We start from the raw sequence: 24,405 nt of genomic DNA on the forward strand, positions 1-24,405 counted from the left end.
AAGGTTTAGATAGGTTCCTAGAGGATAAGGGAATTGAGGGGTACAGATAGGAGTTGAGGTAGGTTATAGGAATAGTCAGGGACCATTGCACAGGTGATGGGCCTGGAGGGCCGCCGCTGGTCTGACCCAGCGGAGGCAAATTCTTACGTTCAATATCAAGACTATATTTCATACCCACAAGTTCTCTTTTTGCCCAAAAAACTTTGACCAGTTTCCTTCCGAATTATTTTGTGCTGCAGCAATGACAGTGTCCCTCTGGCATACGAAAAATTTGATCTTACCTATTAATTTTCTTTCCCTGAACACAACCAGACCAATCCAAAATGTGTGTGTTATGCCAGTCAGTCAGCAGATGGAGACAGAGACCCACAGTATGAGCGGTTCTATGCAGCCACAGCTCAGCAGTATTCCTGTAGCAAGGCATATGTTAACTCCATAGATGAATTATCCCCATAATAACAGTTGTAGAAGAGAATTCAGGGCTCCATAGTTCTGAAGTTTCCCTGAAGGAAGTCTTAAAGTGTCTTGAGCTTGTTCCTGGCTATTGGGTGAGCCCTCTGGGCTGATCTGGTTGGATTCAAGAAAATTAGCATACAAGATTAAAATTTTCTTTCCTTTTTGTCTTAACCAGACCAGTCCAGAATGTACAGGATATAGCAAATATGTAAAAAAAAATATATATATATGGGTTCCTTTCCTGCTGTAGGAGTGATCTCTTAATAATAAACATGAAAGTAGCCTCAAAGGCTCAACAAGCATAGAAGGCAGTACAAACTACCTAAAAACTATGCTATCCAGGAGCACAGAATCCTATCATTGGCTAGCTGTACCAGAAAAAAAAAGCGCACTTTGATATAAAAAAAAAAAATATATATATATATATATATATATATATCACTAAACTATATATATACAGCAAAATGCTAATCCCCCCACTCCCCCCAAAAAGGCATTGCTTAGAGAAAATGATCAAAAACAGTAGGACGCTCCCACTGCCAGGAAAAAGATATGAAGGCGTTCTCAAAAATGAAGACAAAAATTAACAAAATGCAAAACGGGAAAGTCAAGAAGACAAAACATATCTGGAAGTATGAGCAGTTCAGATCCAGTCTTTCATGAACTCTTCATCGCTGTGGGTATTATGTAGTAAAAAACACAATCCTTGGGATATAGCTGTACTGCATGATAGCTAATAGATAGTCGGTGTTCAGTAAGTTCAGTACAGTGGCGAAATAAAAGGGCAGGTGGCGGTCTGCCTTGGGCACCGTCTTGGTAGGGGCGTGGCACCCGTCCTCTCCGCCCCCCCTACTGCTGCATGCGCTGCTTCCCCTTCCCCCATACCTCTGCAACGTTCCTTGCACGAGCAGCAACCCCTAACCTGCTGTCACACCTGCTTGGGCTCTTCTTCTGATGTCACTTCCTGGACCTTCATCTAGGAAGTGACAGCAGAAAGAGAGCCCACGCAGGCACGACAGTAAGTTGAGGGTTGCTGCTCACACCAGGAACATTACAGAGGTACGGGTAAGGGATGCAGTGCACGGGTGGCGGGGAAGGAGCATGTAGGTGTGGAGGGGGCGGAGGCCACTGTCCCAGACACCTCTCACCCTCGCTAAGCCACTGGTTCAGTACACTCCGATACAGCATACATCTCACACAGCACCAAAGAAACCGTGTAGGTCACCAACAGAAAACTGTCATGTTCCACACCTGCGCCAGAAATGAACTTCATCTCGGTGTTCGAAACTGAACCGTTATCACTTCATAAGGATCTATACAACATATACTCACTACAGTTCTCAACCCTCTTCACTATACATTTTCATCTTCAATAATGCAATCCTTATGAAGCGATAGCAGTTCAATTTTGAACCCTGAGTTGAAGTTCACTTCTAGCACTGGCGTGGTGCATGACGCCAATTACAGGTCTTGCTCTTGTCCTCTCTTCCAAATTTTGAATTTGTGGGCATAAAAACTTTCCAAGATTAGCTATTAAGGTTCATAAAGAATCTAAGGTTACCTCAGATGACTCAGTCAGTAAAAAATGAGGCAAATGTGAAGAAAATACTTGATCCAAGGACAAAGTCCCTTTGTAGCACTTCCAGGGGCGTCTTCCATCTCTCCACTAGATGCTGGTAACAACGCTGGAACTGAAAATAAACCTACCCCCTTGAATTGAGGGAGGCCTCAAATCCACTGCTGATTAAACATGGGCCTCGGGTTCAGCAACCTTTTTCAACTGCAACACTACCAAGCCTTGCAGTGGGGAACTACTGTTGCATGGTTGGGGGGGGGGGAAGGAGCTCTCTCATTGGGGTTCAGTCGTATGAAGACCAACCATGTTTCCACTCTGTGCCGGGGTCTCCAGCGAACCACCCCCAGACGAAAACTCCATTCCTGGCCTCCTCAGGAAGTCATCCATTGGGTCCACAGCAGCCGGCTCAAAGCATTGCGAGGCTCCTGCAGTGCTCCTTCTCCACCGTTCGGCATCAAGCAAACAGATGGCAAGATAGAGATGAGACAAGTTCAAGTTTATTACATTTGATATACCATTTAAACTAATCCTAAAACGGTTTACATTCAAAAGTTTACAATCTGGTCTCCCACATTATCTGCTCGCTCTCTCAGATCTATGGATTTTCACCATATGACCATTCCTGCAATCCATATAACAAAACTCAACTCCATCCATCACTCAGATTTCTTCTCCGTTGTACCCTCCTTGTGGAACTTCCTCCCTTTGGAAATCCATGCTGAATCTTCATATTTGAAGTTCTAGGTTCTTCTTAAGGCTCACTTCTTCTTATAAGCCTTCTCTGGGGAGTCCTGAGTCATATCGTGAGCTGGGACTGTTTCAGCACTTTTTTTCTCATTCTTCTTGTTATGCTGTCATATTTTGGAAATGTAGCTCCTTTCTGTTTTTAATATTATAAATCACTCCGATGGCTTCCGAGAGGCAGTATATACATTTTTTAATAAACATGTAGTATTTTTTTTAGGAATATGGTCAAACACATTGTATTATGAACAGATTCCAATTTTAAAAATCGCCCTATCACCAGCTCTCTTTATATATTTTTGCTATACTCCTACCTCAGATATATGACCTAGTGATTTAACACCTAATGAGTAACTTTAGCGAGAAGTTCTTCACATTCCTACACTCTCCTTGTTTCAAATTCATACATCTTCTTGGTTTTATTCTGTTCAGTACTAATAATTCTTTACCACAGAAGAAATACATGGAGGATTTTCAAAAGCTCTGTCTTCCAAACTACAGGTGGAAATCACAAACTTATGTCCATAATGCTGTGGATGGCCAAGTAGAAGGCATTTTCTAAAAACTTCAGTCATTTCTCATCAGGGAAGAAATAAAATCAAAGTGGGGCTCTTGATAATATTGTTTCTAATGCTGACTGAGCTATTAGAGGTGTGCTCAGTTGTGAAGCTTCTTCAATGACAGTAATTTCTGTTCCACCTCAATGTTAGAGCATGGCTCTCCTGTTTATAAGCAAAACAGATCAATCAAAATAAGTATAAAATTAAACAGCACAGCTCACCTTGTGGTTCATTCACTAACACCAAACACTTCAACACAGCAGGGAGAAGCAACTCCATATCACAGAAGTCAGTATTCTTGGTCCTTTGTAAAATGTGCAGAAGGAAACTCAGAACAGATGCCAAACGTGGAGGAGGGGCCTGACCTTTGAACTGAAGGTAGTTCTCACTGAAAATAAACATCAACGGTCACACATTTTATCTTATTTTTAAAGTTACAAACTGCTAAATTTGAACAAAGAATAATTCTATAAAGGCAAGGTTCAAACACAGCTAAGGTCAAGCCAGTCTGAAAGCAACTAGGCAGCATCATCAGGTACATTTTATCAAACCTGTCAAATATAGGAATACAACATAAAAAGAGCAGAAGAAAAATTGGGTAAAAGACTGGGAGAACAAGGAAAAGGTGTGAAAGTAAAATGCATGGTTAAGAGAAAAAGTGGAATGAAAATAAAACAAGTCCAAGTATAATTTTATAAAACTTTCTTGAGCTACTGGGCCAGCTGGTAGGGTTAAATGTATTCCATTGTGGGGGGAGGGGGGAACAGAACTAAGAAAAATGTGCAGTAACATCTGAGAAATTATAATACTTTAACAAAAATCTCCCTGAAATTTCAATCTTCTGGTAAAACCTCCAAAACCCAACATACCACAGGAAGCTGAGTATGCAGTTCAATTACAAATGAATTACAAATGTTAGTTTAGATTTGATTTGTCATCTTCTTAGTCTGCTTTTTGAAAAGCATTGTAGTGAATTACATTAAAAAAAACAACATACTATCATAAAACAATTTCCAAAACACAAATTAAGATATAGATTGATAATTGTAATTATCCTGAAATGGTCTAAGGAGTTTCTTAAATGCCTAATTAGATTCTTCTCTTAAACTCAAGGGGAGTTTATTACAAATATAAGAGCCTGCATATATGAAAGATCTCTCTTAAGGAGATGCCAGCCTAATTAAGGGAATGAGTGTTCTACACTTACAATTGTATGAGCATGTTTATATTTGTTTGTATTTACATTATGTAATTCAAGCTAGCAGTAAATTCTGCTAAGATTTGTAATCTCTGTTGTCTGAGGTCATACCATCCAATCTCTGGGAAACCTGCCATATTCATGTTTAAGGACCTTACTGGTCATTTCCTCAGATCCCTAATCTTAGGGCATTCTCTGTATCCCTCCCTGCCTTGCAGAGCAGAATTCTCCAGTTTGGGCTCGAAAGCAAGCTATCTATAGCCTGTCCTTCTTTAAAAAAAATATCCTCTTTTTACCAATGCACAATATTCCTCTTTCACTGAACCCAGCATCCATCCAATGAACAGACAGATTTTTCCCACTGATGTTTTTAATCTATTTCTGCAATAATTCAGACTCTCTCCAGTTAAAATCCATCCCTCTAGCCAGGCAGTCTAACAACCTGGCTGGAGGGATGGATGTTTCAAGGGCTCATTTTGCCTTGACAGAACTCTTTGTTATTTGGTTTTACTTATTTGCAATAAGGGAAAGGAAATGGGGCTTGTATACTGCTCTTTGTTGTTACACATTCAAAGCAGTTTACAATACTTATTTTGTACCTGGGGCAATGGAGAACCAAGTGACTTGCCCAGGGTCACAATGAGCTTGGGATTCGGTTCAACAACCTCAGGGTGCTGAGGCAGCAGCTCTTTCATTACGCCACTCCTCACCTCCTAAGCAGCTGGAAATGAAGAAAAAGCACGTCTTCCTTTGGATGTTGAGCTGGTTTAGCTAACAGTTTAGTAATGTGTGGCATATGCATTATGAGAAAATAAATGAGGCAATTCTAACCAACTCTGCTGGGAAGAATGTTTCTTCTGCGCTAGCCGACTAGTCAGATAGAGTTCCTTTATGAATATATTTACACATCGAGAAAAGCTATTTTAAAATGGAGACAATATACCGTATTTTCACGCATATAACGCGCGCGTTATACACGATTTTACAAACCGTGCAGAACCATGCGCGTTATACGTGTGAGCGCGTTGTACAAATATTTTTTTTCATTCTGATCCGGCATTCCCCCTGCGAACCGGCATCCTCCCCCCCAGCTCGCGTCACCCCCCCCTCCCCCGCGATCCTACATCCCCCCCAGCACCGCAAAGACAACTCTTACCCGATTGGGCACCGGCACCGGCACCAGCACCAATGCACAGGATGTGCCAGTGCCAGTGCCCGAAGATCCTCCCTCGTTGGGTTGGGCTGGGCTGGGCAAGAGAGATCCTCCTTCTTCCTGTGCCGGGCTGGACTAGGCTTTGAGCATTTGCGCATGCTCAAAGCCTTCTGGTCTCGCTCTCTCCGAGATAGAAACATAGAAGATGACGGCAGAAAAAGGCTATAGCCCATCAAGTCTGCCCACCCTACTGTCCCTTCCTCTTAAGTATATACCTAATGACTATTTATTCAGATTGACTCTCTTAGGGATCCCCTATAGGCATCCCATTTATTTTTAAAGTCCTATTTATTCTTAAAGTCCAACACGATGCAGGTCTCGATCATCCCATCAAGTCTGCTGACCCATCCTCTTAAGTCTCTACATAGCGACTGATGTCCCAGTTCGACCCTCGTAGGGATCCCACATAGGTATCCCATTTATTCTTAAAGTCCAGCACGCTGCTGGCCTCGATCACCTGCGCTGGAAGCTCATTCCAACGGTCAACCACTCTTTCTATGAAGAAGTACTTCCTGATGTCGCCATGAAATTTCCCGCCCCTGAGTTTGAGCGGATGCCCTCTGGTGACAGAGGGTCCCCTGAGAAAGAAGATATCATCTTCCACCTCGATACGTCCTGTGATGTATTTAAATGTCTCAATCATGTCTCCCCTCTCCCTACGTTCTTCTAGAGTGTAGAGCTGTAGTTTGTTTAGTCTCTCCTCGTACGAGAGACCTTTGAGACCCGAGATCCTCCTGGTGGCCATCCGTTGAACCGACTCGATTCTAAGCACATCTTTACGGTAATGTGGCCTCCAGAATTGTACACAGTATTCCAGATGAGGTCTCACCATGGCTCTGTACAATGGCATTATGACTTCAGGCTTCTTGCTGACAAAACTTCCACTGATACATCCCATCATCTGCCTTGCTTTAGATGAAGCCTTCTCCACTTGATTGGCAGTTTTCATGTCTGCACTGATGATTACTCCTAGGTCTCGTTCTGCCGAAGTACTAGTTAAAGTTTCTCCATTCAAGGTGTAATTTCTACATGGATTACCGCTACCGAGGTGCATAACCTTACATTTCCCAGCATTGAAGCCCAGCTGCCAGGTCGAGGACCATCTTTCCAATGTAAGCAGGTCCTGTGCCATACTATCCTGTAAATTATCTTCACTTACTGTATTGCATAGTTTAGCGTCGTCGGCGAATAATGTTATTTTACCCTGAAGCCCCTGAGTCAGATCCCCTATGAATATGTTGAAAAGGAGTGGGCCCAGGACCGAACCCTGCAGTACTCCGCTGGTCACCTCCGATGTTTTAGAGAGGGTACCGTTAACCATTACCCTTTGAAGGCTTCCACTTAGCCAATCATTGACCCAAGTAGTTAGTGTTTCTCCTAGCCCCATCGATTTCATTTTGCTCAACAGCCTGCGGTGTGGGACGCTATCAAATGCTTTACTGAAATCCAGGTACACGATGTCCATAGATTCTCCCAAGTCTAGCTTCCTTGTCACCCAGTCAAAGAAGCTGATGAGATTGGATTGGCAGGACCTACCCTTGGTGAATCCATGTTGATTGGGATCCCGTAGATTCCCCTCATACAGGATCGTGTCTAATTTACGTTTAATTAAAGTTTCCATGAGTTTACACACTATTGATGTGAGACTCACCAGTCTGTAATTCGCAGCCTCTGCCCTGCAACCCTTTTTGTGCAGAGGAATGACGTTGGCTGTTTTCCAGTCCAAGGGTACTCTCCCCGTGCTTAGGGAGAGATTGAAGAGTGCGGCTAGCGGTATTGCCAGGACATCGCACAACTCTTTGAGCACTCTTGGGTGCAGATTGTCTGGTCCCATGGCTTTATTTACCTTTAGTCTTGACAGTTCGCTGTAAACTTCACCTGGTGTGAACTCAAAATTCTGAAACGGGTCGTCCACACTTGACTTAGCCTCTAACTGAGGACCATGTCCTGGTGTCTGGTGCCTCACAAGTGAAGACCGAGCAGAAGTATTCGTTCAGTAGTTCAGCTTTATCTGAATTTGCTTCCAAGTAATTCCCATCCGGTTTGCTAAGGCGTACTATCCCGTCTGTGTTCTTTTTCCTATCACTAATATACCTGAAGAAGGATTTGTCCCCCTTCTTAATGTTCTTTGCTAGAGTTTCCTCCACACGAAGTTTGGCCTCCCTAATTGCTGTTTTGACTGCTGTAGATCTGGTTCTATATTCCATGATAGCTTCTCTTGTTTCCGTACGCTTGTAGAAAAGAAATGCTTTTTTCTTCTCCTTAACAAGGTGCGAGATCTCTGCGGTGAACCATTGGGGTTTATTGTTTCTTTGTCGTTTGTTTACTGATTTTATGAAGCAGCTAGTTGCTTCATGTATGGTTGATTTCAGTGTTAACCACTTAGCTTCTACATCAGCGTCCGATGGACGAAATCTCCCATGCATGCGAAGTCTGTGCCGCGGAAATTGAGTACCTTTGTTTTCGTGTTTGATCTAGGGAAGCCTTTCCTAAGATTGAACCATACTATGTTGTGGTCGCTGGAGGCTAGCGTATCTCCTCCTACTGAGACCTCTAAGACGCTTTCCCTGTTGGTGAGTACCAGGTCGAGGATTGCCTGGGCCCTAGTGGGCTCCATTACCATTTGTTTGAGACGGGCTCCCTTTATGGAGTTTAATAGCCTCCTACTAGCGCTGGTTGTCGCTGAAAGTGTGCTCCAGTCTGCATCAGGCATATTGAAGTCCCCAAGTAGTACAGTGTCTTCCCTTAGAGTGATATTCTCAATGTCTTCAATTAAGTCAGTGTCCATGTCATCCAGTTGTCTAGGGGGTCTGTATACCACACCAAGATACAGGCACTTTTCTCTGCCTCTTGCCAGGTTTACCCAGAGGGATTCCCCTGTGTATTTGACATCTGTAATCCTGATGGTTTTGATGTCTTCTTTAATATATAATACTACCCCACCACCTAACCTGCCCTCTCTGTCCCGACAAAGTAATTTGTAACCCGGTATAGCCATATCCCACCCATGAGAGTCTGTTATCCAAGTTTCGGATATCGCCGCCACGTCTAGGTCTGCATTCCTTATTTCAGTCTCTAATTCTAGAATTTTATTACCTAAACTGTGTGCATTAACATACATATCCCTCCACTCTTTATGTTTGCTAAATCCCTTTGATACTTTTTCTACCTGAGTTGTTATGACCCCTAGAGAACTGTTTGCAGTGTGGGTACTTACCTCAGAGCTTTGACTCATCTCATCAGGATAGTTCCTTACTGCGCTGGTATGTGAGTGGGTACCCTCCCCCGACTTACCTAGTTTAAAGCCCTGCGAAGCAGGCGGGCTAGTCAGTGTCCGAAGACGTACTTACCTCTACTGGTCAGATGGAGTCCGTCTGGTCCCTGAAGTCCCTGTAGCGCCTCTCCATGGTTCAGGAATCCGAAGTTCATATCCCGGCACCATCCCTGTAGCCACTCGTTAGTCCTCGGGATACCCTCGTCCCTGGCTCTCCCCTTGCCTCTAACTGGGAGGATAGAGGAGAAGACCACCTGCGCTCCGGTCTAGGATGTAGGATAATCTAGATGTAGGATCGCGGGGGTGGAGGGGTGACGTGAGCGGGGGGGGAGGGGAGGATGCCGGTTCGCAGGGGGAATGCCGGAGCCCAGCCCAGCGAGGGAGGATCTTCGGACACTGGCACATCCTGTGCATTGGTGCCGGTGCCCAATCGGGTAAGAGTTGTCTTTGCTGGGGGGGGGGGGATGTAGGATCGCGGGGGGGGGGGGGTGACGCGGGGGGGGGGGAGGATGCCGGTTTGGAGTAGGCGGGAGGAGGTTTTAGCATGCGCCGTATACGCGTGTGCGCGCTATATTAAAATTTTATTATATAAATTTCTGTTCCCCGCGCGCTATACCCGTGTGCGCGTTTTACACGGGTGCGCGGTATATGAGTGAAAATACGGTAAATTCATCAAATTAGAGTTGAATGGCTCCCAGTTTTTCAGATATAATCTGGGCTGCATTGTTCTGAATCATTTGCAGCCTCTTCAGAGTGGTTTGGGGAGGTCCAATATAAACTACATTTCAATAATCCAATTTGCTTAAAACTAAGACCACAGTGTGTTATTTTGTGTTTTTAAAATTATTATTGCTTCCCTTCAGTCTTACTTAAGCACTTGCACAAAGGCCTTCCGCAAATATGAGAGGTGTGGGCCGTAGGTAGAGTCGCACAGTGCCTGCAGTATGGGGTGGTTTGCAATGTTGGGAACAGAAGAAGGAGAAACTGGAAGAAACCGTCCAAAATACTGCTGAATGATGTTTCTTAGCTGCTGCTTCACATATGGCCCTTGTGCTTGGGATTGGCAGCATATAAAACACAAGCCCTGAAAATGGCAATTCAGAAAACAACAAAAAATTACAAGGTATTACAAAGATAACACATTAACAATGTTCACATGATCATCGCTATGTATGGGAAACACATTTTATGACACTGAACAGAGATGTACAGTGATGAAGTACAGGGTGCGTCACAAAATAAGTAGTTTAGGAACATAAGAATTGCCATACTGGGACAGACCAAAGGCCCATCAAGTCCAGTATACTGTTTCTTTAAAAAAAGAAAAAATGTTTATTAAAGGAACATATCACAAAAGGCATAAACAAGGAATACAAAACAAGTATCAAATGAGAAGAGAGACAGTGGCCAACCCAGATCCCAAGTAGTAAAACAGATTTTATGCTGCTTATCCTAGGAATAAGCAGTGGATTTCTCCAAACCATCTCAATAATGGTCTACTGACGTCTCTTTTAGGAAATTCTCCAAACCTTTGATTTCCCCACATTCTCCGGTAACAAATTCCAGAGTTTAATTACACGTTGTGTGAAGAAATATTTTCTCTGGTCTGTTTTAAATTTACTAATTAGTAGCTTACATTGCATGCCCCTTAGTCCTAGTATTTTTTGGAAAAAGTAAATAAGTGATTCACATCTACTCTTAACCTGGTTGCTAAACCGATTCCAGCCGGTTTATCATTCATGTATTTTAGTGACGGATTATCAAAACGGCTTACCATTTTCTGAGCTTCCTAGTAGTCTCTGACTCTGCCATGCAAATGTATTACGAGGTCATTAATATTTAAATGAGTACTCCAGACGATTCTCTATTATCGTCGAGCGATTTCCTAACCTCGCTGTCCTAAATTTGTGAGCAAAATTTCCTGGTAGGTCCGAGCTGTCCTAACCTTACTTTTTTGGTCAGTGCCTGAGTGCTCATTGACAGGAAAGTATGATTTGACAGCTCAGACCTGCCAGAAAATGTTGCTTCCGTCAAGCAATCCCCCCTCCCCCGCCATCAGGAGGGAGGTCCACTTCCTCCTGCCACCGCCATTAAGCAGCTCCCCCCCACACACCCCCATCAGCAGCATAGATGCTCACTAGTGCTGCCCGATTCGCGATTCAAATCGATTCTCCAATTCACTTTGGGTGAATCGATTCGAATCAGTTTGTTATTGAAGAAAATCGGACTTACCGATTTGTTGGCCCCCTTGCCACCGCCGCTTTTGCCTGGCCAGGGAGGAGAGGACAAAGCCTTGCTGCCGGGAAGGAGAGAGCCTTGCTGCCCCGATCTGCACCAGAGACCCGTTCGGGCTTTCTCTCTGCCACCGGAGTCCTTGCTTCTGATGTAACTTCCGGTTTTGCAAAACTGGAAGTTACATCGAAGCAAGGACTCCAGTGGCAGAGGGAAATCCTGAACTGATCACTGGTGCAGAACGGCGGCAGCAAGGCTCTCTCCTCTCCTCCCTGGCCAAGCAAAAGCGGCGGTAGTGAATGCAATTCGTCCGCCCAAGCAGAAACAGGAAGTTTTCATTGAGGGCGGGCCGCAGTGGAGAGAAGACGCAAGGAGTGGTGGCAGGAGTGGATCGCTACTGCCACCAGCAGACCTCTTCCCAGATGCGTCCCTCCTGCCGGACTCTCTTTGGGAAAGGTGCGGGGGTGTGGTGGTGGTGTGGGCTTAGGAGTGCCATAAAAAAAAATTTTAAAAGGCAGATGGAGGGAGAGGGAAGATGGGGAGTTGGTGGACTGGAGGAGAGATAGGGAGAAGATAGATGGGAGAAATGAACTTGGTGGAAGGGGAGATCATGGAGACAGGAGATGGGGGGAAGGATAGAAGAAATAAGGATCTAAAAACAGGAGAGGGAGAGAGATGGTGGACAATGGGATTTAGGGAGGGAAGGAACAGAAAGGGAGAGAAGTTGGACACAAGGGATGGTGTGGAGGGGGGGATAGAGATACCGGATAAGAGGGTAGAGAAGAGAAAGTTGGGAAGAGAAAGGGAGACATGGTAGACCTTGGAGTGGTGGGGAAGGAGAGAGAGATGAAGGATAAAAGGGTAATTCAGAAAAGGTGGATGGAGTCAAAAAAAAGGAAAGATACCAGACCTCCGGGGGAGGGAAGGGAAATGGAAGGGGAGGACAGAGACAGAAGATGGATGGTTAGCACGGAGAAAGCAAGTTATCAGAAGACAACTGGAGCCGGGGACTGAAAGATCTGAATAATGATCAGACAACAAAAGTTAGAAAAAATAATTTTATTTTCTATTTTGTGGTGTTAGACCACGAACGTGAGCTAGGATTTAAGAGATAGAAGAAAAGTCTTTTTTGTTTATTTTGTTTACACAACAACGCCAGTGTGGGTAGGAGAGGGCAAAGTGGGTGAAGAGGCTATAAAAGGGGTGACGAGGCTATAAAATAAACTCATCAGGATAATTGGGAAAAAAAACCCAAACATCTACTTGAGCAGGAAAATTGAATCGAATCGAAAAATCAATTCAATAGGCTGAATCGAATCAAATTTTTTTTCCTGAATCAGGCAGCACTAATGCTCACTCCCTCCTGCCACCGCCGTTAAGCAACTCCCCCCCCCCCCCGGCAGTGGGAGAGATGCCCACTCCCTCCTGCTGCCAAGCAACCTTCCCAACACACCCTCTCCTCCCGGCAGTGGGACAGATGCCCACTCTCTCCTGCTATCAAGTAACCCGTCCAACAGTGAGATGGATGCCCACTCCCTCCCGCTGACAAGCAATGTCCCAGACACCCCCCCCCCCCGGGCAGCGGGATGGATGCTCACTCCCTCCTGCTGCTGCTGTGCCTCCAATGCCCACCCCTTTACCTTGTTCACGAAGGCCGAGCGAAGGGATGCCTCCTACCTCCGGCCAGCAGGACGTAGGAGGCATCCCTAGCTCTTCAAAATGACGGATCCTTCCCTGCCTGGTGAATCCTAGGATGCGCTGGGGAGGGGCCTAAGGCTCTAATAGGCCCAGGTTGCTTAAGGCCCCCTCCTTATACTGATCCATGTTCTCTACCGCCATCTGCTGTTTGAGGAACACAACCCACTTATTTGGACTGATCTAGCTGTAGGATAAGAAAAATACTGCTCTACATACAGAAGTCACTTACATTTTTGCATGCATGTATGTTTTTTAAACCTGTTATATTGAATGTTGTATGTTACCTGGAGCTCTTTCTTGGAAAATAGGTAACATACTCGTATGTCTGAATGAAGGAATACATTCAAAATTTATGCAAAACACCTTTAGATTTTACAGCTATGTGAGCAGTATAGAAATCACCCCTTTTGTGTTTCTATAAGTAATGTGGACTTCTGTTATATGTTACACAAATCACAATTGTTAATATGTTGGCTTTTATCTCCCTAAGAAGCTAAATCATTTATTTGAAACTTGCTCTCTCAACAAGTGTTTTAATTATAGCTCTTTAATACTCCCCTTTCCCCCCACCCCTCACAGGCATATGCATTGCTGCCTATAAAGTGTACTTAAAATCAAAGAAAATGGCTGCTGCAAAAAATTACCTGCAGATAAAGAGGAAGACTTTCACGAATTGCAAAGAGCATTGCTGTGGGAAGCGCTTTGTCCTGCTGAAACAGTGCATGTGGCAACAGCAAGAAATCGATGATGCGAAACAGGAGCTGCTGTGCTTTGGAGGTAGCTAGAATCAGTGCCCAGTGCTTCACTAGGCAACCTTTTTGACAGCAGATACACCAAGAAAAGAAAACAAACAAACTGTGAGAATATAATTATAGCCATTATGGCTTGATTTACTATCTACTTCAACAGCTACACAATAGCTGAATGGATTAAAAATCAAATTCCACCATAAAGTCCATTCATATAGTTCAAAAAAAGGAAAAAGAAAATCCACGGACTTCAATTAGTAAGTGCAGAAAAACCTCAGTGGGGTTGAATTTGATTAGCTAGAAATCATAAATCAAGCCCTTACACAGAAACACAGTAGATGACAGCAGACAAAGACCAACAGACCCATTCATTCTGCCCAGTTAATCTGGTCCAGCCATACAACGTGACTGTAGGATGTTGCCCCTTATCTAGCTCAGTTGTTGGTAACTTCCCTTTTTTTGGTTTTCTAACCTCAGCAGCAAACTGCTGTGAATAAGGCCGAATGTTTCCAGTATTTGGCAGGAAATTACACTGAGTATATTACTTACAAATTTCAGTATGGATTTTTTTTTGTTTTACTCTTGTGATCGTCATTTAAGTGGACAGACATTTTGTCAAGAGTAAGGACTAATGCTCCGTTTCAATGATATAAGTGACCCAGAAGCTCAAATGCAGTCAGAACAACTCACATAACTTTGTGACCTTAGATTAGGGGCTCCTTTTACTAAGGTGTGCTAGCGTTTTTAGCTTGCGCTTAAGATTAGCGCCCGCTAACCACGCGCTAAATGAAAAATACTAATGCAAGCTTTATGGAGGCGTTAGCGTGTGCTAAAACCGCTAGCGTCCCTTAGTAAAAGGAGCTCTAAGTGTAATCTAATGTAAGATTGTTTAAGGATTTATAGTTAAAACTGTAATATAGAGTAGAGATGATTGCAATACTCAGGGTCAAGTTAGGTTTTTGTTTTAATTTAAGATAATTTGTATTTTATATATCATTTTTGTTATATGACAAAATTCAATAACATATTAAACAGAAAACTCTCTCTGTCCATCCATCTCATATAACCCTTCTTTATCCCCCTTCCAAACATGTTCTCTCAGCACCTCTTTCCCAATAATACTTTCCTAAAAAGATTTTTCCTACCAACTTTATCCCAGCTAGTCTAAACCCCCACCCACCTCTTTCATTTGCTTCCAACTCCATTGGCCCGAAGCCGCTTGCTAAATTGTTGAATTCCTTTATTTTATGTAGTTACCTGGTTGAACTTTTCATAAGCATTGCCTCTGCCGAGTCAGACCATAGGTCCATCATGCCCAGCAGTCCGCTCCCGCGGCGGCCCCCCAGGTCAATGACCTGTAGTGATCTATTTCTCGAGCATTTTGTCTTGTATAGTAACCCTCTATTTGTACCCCTGGATTCCCTTACCCTTTAGGAACTCATCCAATCCCTTTTTGAAACCCAAAACTGTACTCAGCTCAACTACCCACTCTGGAAGCGCATTCCAAGTGTCCACCACCCTCTGGGTGAAGAAGAACTTCCTAGCATTTGTTCTGAACCTATCTCTCTTCAATTTTTTTGAGTGTCCTCTAGTTTTTGTTGCCCCCGCCAGTCTGAAGAATCTCTCTCTCTCTACCTTCACTATACCCTTCATGATCTTATACGTTTCTATCATATCCCCTCTAAGTCTCCGCTTTTCCAGGGAAAAGAGCCCCAACTTCTCCAGCCTCTCAGCATACGAGAGGTTTTCCATGCCTTTTATCATTTTTGTCGCTCTTCTCTGGACCCTCTCGAGTATCGCCATATCTTTCTTTAAGTACGGCGACCAGTACTGGACGCAGTACTCCAGATGCGGTCGCACCATTGCCCTGTACAGCGGGAGGATAACTTCCTTGGTTCTGGTAGTGATACCTTTTTTGATAATGCCCAACATTCTGTTCGCCTTTTTTGAGGCTGCTGCGCATTGTGCTGCCGGTTTCATTGTTTTATCCACCAAAACCCCCAAGTCCTTTTCTAGGTTGCCTTTTCCCAATGTCATCCCCCCCATCGTGTAATTGTACATCAGGTTCCCTTTCCCTATGTGGATAACTTTACATTTCTCCACATTAAAACTCATCTGCCATTTATCTGCCCACTCACTCAGTTTGTCCAGGTCCCTTTGGAGTTTTTTACATTCCTCTACAGATCTAACCTTACCGGAGAGTTTTGTGTCATCCGCAAATTTTATAACTTCACACTTTGTCCCTGTTTCCAAGTCATTAATAAATATATTGAATAGCAGCGGTCCCAGCACTGACTCTTGTGGGACGCCACTTGTGACCTCTTTCCAGTCAGAATAGTGTCCCTTTACTCCTACCCTCTGTTTCCTGTTTGCCAGCCAGTTTTTGATCCATCTGTGTATGGCCCCTTCCACCCCGTGGTTCCACAGTTTCCTTAGAAGGCGCTCATGAGGTACCTTGTCGAAGGCTTTCTGGAAGTCTAGGTATACTATATCTATGGGCTCACCTTTGTCCAAATGTCCGCTTATCCCCTCGAAGAAGTGCAGTAGGTTTGTTTGGCAGGATCTTCCAGTACAGAAACCATGCTGGCTTGTTCTCATCAGCTTATTTTTTTCTATGTGCTCACTGATACTGTTCTTGATCAATGATTCGGCCATCTTCCCTGGAACTGAGGTCAAGCTGACCGGTCTATTATTCCCCGGGTCGCCTCTGGTTCCTTTCTTGAAGATAGGTGTAACATTTGCTATCCTCCAGTCTTCCGGTATTACCCCTGTTTTCAGGGATAGGTTACAAATCTGCTGCAGTAACTCCGCTATTTCGTTTCTAAGTTCTCTTAGTATTCTTGGGTGAATTCCGTCCGGGCCCGGCGATTTGTCAGTTTTTAGCCTATCTATCTGTTTGAGTACGTCTTCGAGGCTTACCTCCATGCACGATAATTTTTCCTCTTGGTCCCCCTTGAAGAATTTTTCCGGTTCCAGAACATTGGATGTGTCCTCTTTTGTGAAGACCGACGAGAAGAACGTGTTTAATCTGTCCGCCACTTCCTTTTCCTCCTTTACCACTCCTTTCCTATCCCCCTCATCCAGGGGTCCCACGTCCTCCCTCGCCAGCTGTTTCCCTTTCACATATCGAAAGAAAGGTTTAAAGTTCCGTGCCTCCTTTGCAAGTTTCTCTTCATATTCTCTCTTTGCTGTTCTGACTACGCAGTGGCATTCTTTTTGGTGCTTCCTGTGCTTTTTCCAATTTTCCTCAGTTTTATCCTTTTTCCATGTCCTGAAGGATTTTTTCTTATCTCCTACCACCTTCTTAACTTCTCTTGTTAACCATGCTGGGTCCTTTGCTTGATTCTTTCTGCCCCCTTTTCTAAATCTGGGTATATATCGGCTTTGCGCCTCGTTCACCGTGTCCTTAAAAAGGGTCCAGGCTTGGTCCGTCAGTGCCTTTCTGGTGCTGTTCTTGAGTTTTCTCTTTACCATGTGTCTCATGGCATCATAGTTCCCTTTTTTGAAGTTGAACGTTATTACAGTGGTTCTCCTCCCCTTTGGCATACTTAGTTCCACTTTGAATTGGATCGTGTTGTGGTCACTGTTCCCTAAAGGTCCCGCTACTTCCACTTCTTGGGCAGGTTCTCTCAGCCCATTGAGGATTAAATCCAGAATAGCTGCCCCTCTCATTGGTTCTTTGACGAGCTGTTCCAAGTAACAGTCCCCTACAGCCTCTAGGAACTCCAATTCCTTTGAACAATTGGAAACTCCATGGCTCCAGTCTATCCCTGGGTAGTTGAAATCTCCCATAACTATGGTGTTTGCGTTTTTACATTCTCGCCTCAACTCAGCTCTCAGTTCTTCATCTATTGCTTCTGTTTGTCTGGGCGGTCGGTAGTACAGCCCCATCTTTATCTCGGTTCCCTTTCTTCCTGGTATTTTAACCCATATTGATTCCAGTTGGCCATTAATTGTTGGTGTGTCCACTCCGATCGATTGAATTGTATCCGTTACATAAAGTGCTATTCCTCCTCCTTTCTGATGTGTCCTGTCTCTTCGGTAGAGCTTGTATCCTGGTAGTGCTGTGTCCCATTTGTTGTCCTCGTTCCACCATGTTTCCGTGATTGCTATGATGTCTAGGTTCTCATCTTTGGCCCTGGTTTCTAGTTCCCCCATTTTGTTCATCAGGCTTCTTGCATTAGTGTACATACAGTTTAAGTCTCGATGGATTTGTTTTCTTGTTGGTTTCCCTTGCGATCCATTATCCTTTCCGTCCCTTTCTTGTTCTGCAGACTTTTGTTTATTGTCTCTCTTGCCTTCCTCCTGTGGGGCGTGGTGTGTTTCTTCATTACGTTCATTTTCTTCTTCTTGCCCCTTGTTGACTTCCCCATGTAGTAGATTCCTCCTATCCCTTTCCTGATTTGTCTGGCTCCGCCGGTATTCCATTGCTTGTTTGATGTTGTTGGTGTCTTCCCTGCACTTTCCCCACTCAGTATCCTTTTGGGATACTGTCTTCCGAATCATCAACATCTGGTTGACTGTCGGCTTTCCCCTTCCTCTCAGTTTAAAGCTTGCTCTATTCCTCTCTTGATGTTGTTTGCTAGTAGTCTAGTTCCCGCCATGCTCAGGTGTAATCCATCTCTCCTGTAGAGCTTGTTCTTGCCCCAGAACGTTGTCCAGTTCCTCACGAAGTGAAACCCCTCTTCTTCACACCATCTCCTCAGCCAAGCATTTATTGCTTGTAGTTCCGTCTGCCTCTTCACATCAGCCCTCGGTACTGGTAGGATCTCCGAGAACGCTATCCTCTGTGTCCTCATCTTCAGCTTCCTTCCCAAGATCATGAACTGTTCGGTGAGTGCCTTCCTGCTGTAGTCTCTCCTGGCGACATCGTTCGTCCCGACATGGACCATCACTGCCGTCTCTTCCGTCTCTGCTCCCTCCAGGATCCTTTCGATTCTGTCGATGATGTCCCTGGTTCTTGCTCCTGGGAGACAGGTCACCAGCCGATCCTCTTTCCCTCCTGCTATGTGACTGTCCACCTGTCTCAAGATCGAGTCTCCCACCAGGATTGCAGATTTCCCTTCTTTCAGTCTCCGCTGTGGTCGCATATCAGTGTCTTTGGTGGCTCTCATTTCTTCTCCCTCTAGGTTCTGGTAGGATCCTGCTTCTTCCTCCTGCGAGTACCCTCCATGGGATCCTTCCTCCTTCGTGTCGGATAGCTCGTGTCCTTCGCTCAGCTCATCCTCCTTGTGCGTGCTATGCTCGGGTTCTTCTTCTTCTACTCTCCTGTAGGCATCCTCGATGAACTTCTCAAGTTCCTTGACCTGTTCCTTGAAGTGCCTCTCTCTCGTGGGGTAATCGGCTGTCAGGAATGGGTCTTCTGAGATGTAGAGTCCCTCTAGTTCCTGGATCCTGTGCTTCAGGTGACTAACCTCACTCTTCAAGCTCTTCAGTTCCTGGGTTGCAATGTATTTGGAAGGAGGACCCTGGGAGGAAGGGGGGTTATTTATTTATTTTGGGGAGTGGGTTGTGTTGGGTTATTCATAGGTATAGATTTTGTTATTAAAATACTGAGCTTGTTTGTTTTGCTTGTTACTTACTATTGTTGAGCTCAATAAATATATTTGAATATATCCCAGCTAAGCCTATCCCTCGTCTTCTCAAGAGGCCAGCACTGCCTCCAGAACAGTTTTCTTATAGCATCACAGGGTTCTCAGTGAATTTGAGCAGCATGACATTCAAACTACTACTATTAATAATTTCCAGAGCGCTACCAGATGTATGCAAACTCTCATAGCCTTGATAGTGTGGACGTTTGGGCACCTTGAGATTAAAATCCGCTGACAGCTGAGCAATGCAAGTAGAAACCCAATCAGCTACTCCAGATCCAGTGCTGGCATGAAACCTCTGGAGAACAATCAGAGAACCACAATTGGGAATGACAAGAGTTGTCTCTAGCTTCCAATGAAGAACACTGCTCTGCTTACAAAAAGAGCCTCTGAATTTAACTGGAGCCTCTGTTGCTACATACAGAGAATGAAGGATGGTTTGTCTAGCTCCTGGGGGCAGGGAGGGCTCTTTTGTGGGGATGAGGTAGAAAGGATCACACATGCTAACTGGACCTTGAATTTTCAGCCAGTTAGTGCAGGAAATTTTAATATGCCCTGAATGCAAGTGCTCAAATCATCAGTCCTGTGCTGCTGCTACTAATCATTTCAATAGCACTGCTAGACATACACAACGCTATACATCAAAACATAGAAGAGACAATCCTTGCTCATAAGAGTTTACAATCTAATCAAGACAGACAAAGTGGGCAAGAAGCTGCATCAATAAACAGTGCTCAGGAGGGGGAATTACAGAGGGAACGATAAGACAGATATTGGTGCTTAGAAGGTGGGTTGGAGTTTGGAGTTGAAAGCAGCTTCAAAGAAGTAGGCTTTGAATTTGAATACTACCAGAGGGAGCTTGACTTACTGAGTTAGGCAATTTGTTCCAGGCATACAGAGGAGAAAGGAACAGAATAAGAGAGATATCTGATGAGCGAGTGCCTAGGGGGGGAGTGTAGGGAGAGTTACTGAACACTTGCAGGTCAGTAAGAGGAGTTTGAACTGTATGCAGAAACAGGGAGCCCATACACTTGCAGGTCAGTAAGAGGAGTTTGAACTGTATGCAGAAACAGGGAGCCAATGAAGTGAGTTGAGGAGATGGGTAATGTGGGCATAGCAACACTGATGGAATATGAGGTGTGCAGCAGAGTTCTGAACAGACTGAAGAGGAGAGTGATGGTTTAGCGAAAAGCCATTGAGAAGGTTGCAGTAGTCTAGGAGGTTATGGATGAGGGTCTTGGCAGGATGCTCAGAAAGGAAGGGTCTGATTTTAGCGAAACTGCACAGTGGTGTCTCGCAAACTTTTTCAAGCCATGGCACACTAAACTCAGGGCCACAGCTGGTGGGCCTCTGGGCATGCACAGATATCCTCCAGACAGGAGTCCGAGCTTGCTAACCCTGAAATTGGTATGCCAGTAGGGGGTGTGGAGAGATGCAGAAAGGAGAAAAGGCACTGACTAACTGCCCTTAGGACATGCCTCTGCATGCAATAGGCACATCCTTGCCGGCATCTCATGGAGGTTGGGATTGAGAGAGTTCATCGAGCACTGGGCCATGGGATATTGGGGTGTGCCTACAAAGTTTCACCTTGAAGGAGCGCCTTCTTCGCAGAGCAGGAGAACTGGGCTCGGTGGCCTGAAAAGGTTGTTCAGTTGAACTCTATTAGGATCTTGTGGCCTTTAGCCTGCAGAAGCGGTGCTCATTTCAGGAAATAACTAGGGCTTTGGCAAAAGCCGATGTTCACTATCGCTGGATTTTCCCTTTCGGCTTGCTCCTGACACTGAACAGTGTGCATCATCAAATGACTACGCTAGGGAAAGTGCAGGCCTTGTTGCAGAGGGAAGTGTGTGTGTGTGGGGGGAGTATGGATTGTGATTGTTTAGCTGTTGTATGTGTTCTAGTGGAGGTGTGCAAAAGAACCATGTGTACCTTCACTGATGTGTTTTTGAAGCTGTTGATTTGATGGCCTGTTTTCTGTTTTGTTTACTGGTTATATTCAATAAAGCTATTCATTAAAAAAAAAAAAAAAAAAAAACAACCAAAACAAAACAACAGAAGTGGTCCCAGGACAGAGCCCTGAGGTGACACAGACTGACATCGGGATGGCGGTGAAGGAGGATCCACCACAACATATGCTAAAAATGTGATGGGAAAGATAGGAAGAAAACAATATGATAACAGAGCCCTACAATTCAAGCAAGGACAGCATATCAATGAGTGGATAGATCAAAAAGGATGAGGATGTAGTAGAAGCCTTTGGATTTGGCTAGGAGTAGGTCATTGGAGACTTTCGTAAGGGCAGTGCTCCCATTAATGTGGGCATTTTAGCTTATGAACACTGAACACCTCACTAAGTTAGTGACTAGGTTATTTTTAGTGGGCCAGTGACTTTAGTGCCTTTACCCTGTTGGTAGTAATCTAAAAAATCTAAAAATGTCTCCTTTTTTCATGACAGTTTGTGGACTTGTTTCGCCTTACTGATATATGCAAGGAAACTTGATAGTCTGGAATGGTATCTGAAGACAAACCAGAATCTTAAGATTAGAAAGCTAAGTATATTCCGAGCAAACAATGAAAATAATGAAAACTGAGGACCTAGGAAGAACATTATACCTACCCATTATAGAGTACGCAAGTTGCAGCCCTTCTGGAGGTCCTTTCTTGATAAAATAAGGTTTTATATACTTTATCACATCACCAAGATATTCCAGGGTTTTGGATACCATGGCAGTCTTCTCTGGTAAGATATGCAGGCCACTGTAAACTCTACCGGTAGCCTATGGGGGGGGGAAAAGTTTGAGAGACCCAGGACATAGCAGAAGATTTGTTCTTTACATTTTCTTTTCTATAACCTGCAATGGTGAGCTTTAATAAGCCAAACCAAAAGAACTATGTCTATATATAATAAAGCTACAAACACAAAAACGTATAGACAAATTATACAACTAGAGAAGCACAGCTGCACTTATTTAAGCTATAAAAAACGTGGAGAAAACAACCTCAGAAAATAGCAACCCTTATATTCAGTCCAGAAAAGACATGTAGCAGGGTCTAATAACAGTCATCGGTCTCAGAAAAAAAACTCCACGTATTTCCAGATATCAAAAATAAGAAAAAAACAGAGCAGCAATGCACTTATCTTCTTAGCTGCAGGCTGGGATCACAAAGAGAGCTAAATTGGAGAATATAATATGTAAATAGTCACTCCACTTTCAATCACAATAATCCAAGCTGCCAAAGCTGACTTATTAGACCCTGCTATATATAAACTAAAACTTAAGTTTAAAGACCGTGTCTTCTCTATACAGATAGAGCTCGACTCTGTTTATAGTAAGATTAATAATAATAATAATAAAGATAAAAAAAGGAAAGGACAGGATTTACACTTCTCCCTCTGTATCTTCGGATATGCTTATTTGCATTTTTTCGGCTCCTGACTCTGCGCCCTAATTTTCATCACTGAACCCGGAGTTTCACATTGGGAATCGCTGCTCCCGGTGTTGTATGGAGCAAATTGCAGGTCGGGTTATTCACAGTTTACTATCTTTTTCAGGTCTATTTTACCGAAAAACTGCGAACAACATGCAAAAGGTTAGTAGTGGTTTTTCGGTATTCATAGCTATGTTCTGTCCGCATCCCCTGTGAATACAGAGGGGGAAGTGTATAATTTTGAAAATAACCAAGTTTTCAGATGTTTGCGAAATATTTGAAGAGAGCCCAGGTCTCGCAATTTAAGAGAATATTATTCAATAAATCAGTTATTTTGAAAAATAAAGATTTTCCCAGTTTACTAGTAGAGGTGATGCCTTTCAGTGAAGGGAAGGAAACTAAGTTTTTGTATGGTTCTGGTTATACCAAGTCTGTTTGAATTCCATGAGAAAAGGATTAGAAAGGGCAGATGCCAAACAAGATCTTAAATGTTAAACTGGCACATTTAAAGTAAACCCTAGAGATTATTGGACCGAATAAGGGTTGCTATTTTCTGAGGTTGTTTTCTCCACATTTTTATAACTTGAATATAGGCATTTGTGCTTCTTTGGTTGTGGAAATTGTCTATATGCTTTTGTGTTTGGAACTTTAAAAAGAACTGGGCAAAGTTTGCAATTAACCACGTACTTTTGAATTTTCAAAAATATTGCATAATTTTTTAAAAAAAATCTTTTACAAGTAAAATGTATTTTATTAAATATATAACAAGTAATATATTTATTGGAAATTGTGCTTTATAATGGATTCTCTTTTGTAATTAATAATCACTTTGTTTTTTTATTTTTTTAATTCTTTATTCATTTTCAAAATTACATTATATATATATATTCAATCACATTAACAATAAATATATCATTTTACATTCTATCATTTGTACAGTACATAAATTTTTATCCCTCCCCCTTCCCACCCCTCCCTACCATATATTCCATAATCATATAAAAAACATATTAATAAAATATCCCTCACCCTACCCAAATTAATTGATACATTAAAGGGAAACATTTTCAACTAATCCTTACAAAATAATCACTTTGTTGAGAATCCTTGTTTTGATTTTGTTACCTTCTTTGCTTTTGCTTTGTTGGTTTAACAAGTAAAAAACCCACAACCAAGTAATACAATAGCTAAATCAGATCACAGCATCAAAATTAAACTGTAAATAAGTTAACTATAAACAGCCAAGAACCACCCTCTTCTACTCCCCCCCACCTCAAGCCATAAATCAAGAAAACTAAAAATTGTAAAAAGAGCATAAGACCGTGTGCCATCTCAAGGCACTGGGAACCACATTGGGGACTCCAGCCCTTTTTAAAAACTGCAGTGCATTGGTTTGAATAGCAGATACTTGTGAAATATTTTGTGCATTTAATAGCAAGTGTAAATATGTTTATAGTGTTCTGGGGTAATCTTCAGAGCAAAAATATAAGCATATTTCACTTTGAATATATGGCATAGTAGTGAAAAGTATATAAGAGCAGTTGCATCATCTCTAAAAATGGGAGAAAACCTTTGGTGTAGTTGGTCTAAGGGCTCCTTTTACTAAGCCGCGTTAGGGCATTGAGCTGGCGTTAGTTCTAGCTGCATAGCGCGGGTTTAGCGTGCGCTAAAATCGCTAACGCGGC

At 43.4% G+C, this 24,405-nt stretch overlaps 1 protein-coding gene across 2 annotated transcripts in view; it reads right to left on the bottom strand.

The window, feature by feature from the left end:
* Positions 1 to 24,405, bottom strand: part of MMS22L (MMS22 like, DNA repair protein) — a 122,208-nt gene that overhangs the window by 10,769 nt on the left and 87,034 nt on the right. For both annotated transcript variants that reach the window (XM_033935773.1, XM_033935774.1), the window contains exons 19-22: positions 21,909 to 22,068; positions 13,596 to 13,765; positions 9,891 to 10,105; positions 3,558 to 3,724 (exon numbers count right to left, since the gene is read on the bottom strand). In XM_033935773.1, the coding sequence (XP_033791664.1) occupies positions 3,558 to 3,724; positions 9,891 to 10,105; positions 13,596 to 13,765; positions 21,909 to 22,068 (712 nt within the window). The remainder of the gene's footprint in view (positions 1 to 3,557; positions 3,725 to 9,890; positions 10,106 to 13,595; positions 13,766 to 21,908; positions 22,069 to 24,405) is intronic.

This window comes from Geotrypetes seraphini, chromosome 3, assembly GCF_902459505.1.
Source record: "Geotrypetes seraphini chromosome 3, aGeoSer1.1, whole genome shotgun sequence".
In the NCBI taxonomy this organism is placed as follows: domain Eukaryota; kingdom Metazoa; phylum Chordata; class Amphibia; order Gymnophiona; family Dermophiidae; genus Geotrypetes; species Geotrypetes seraphini.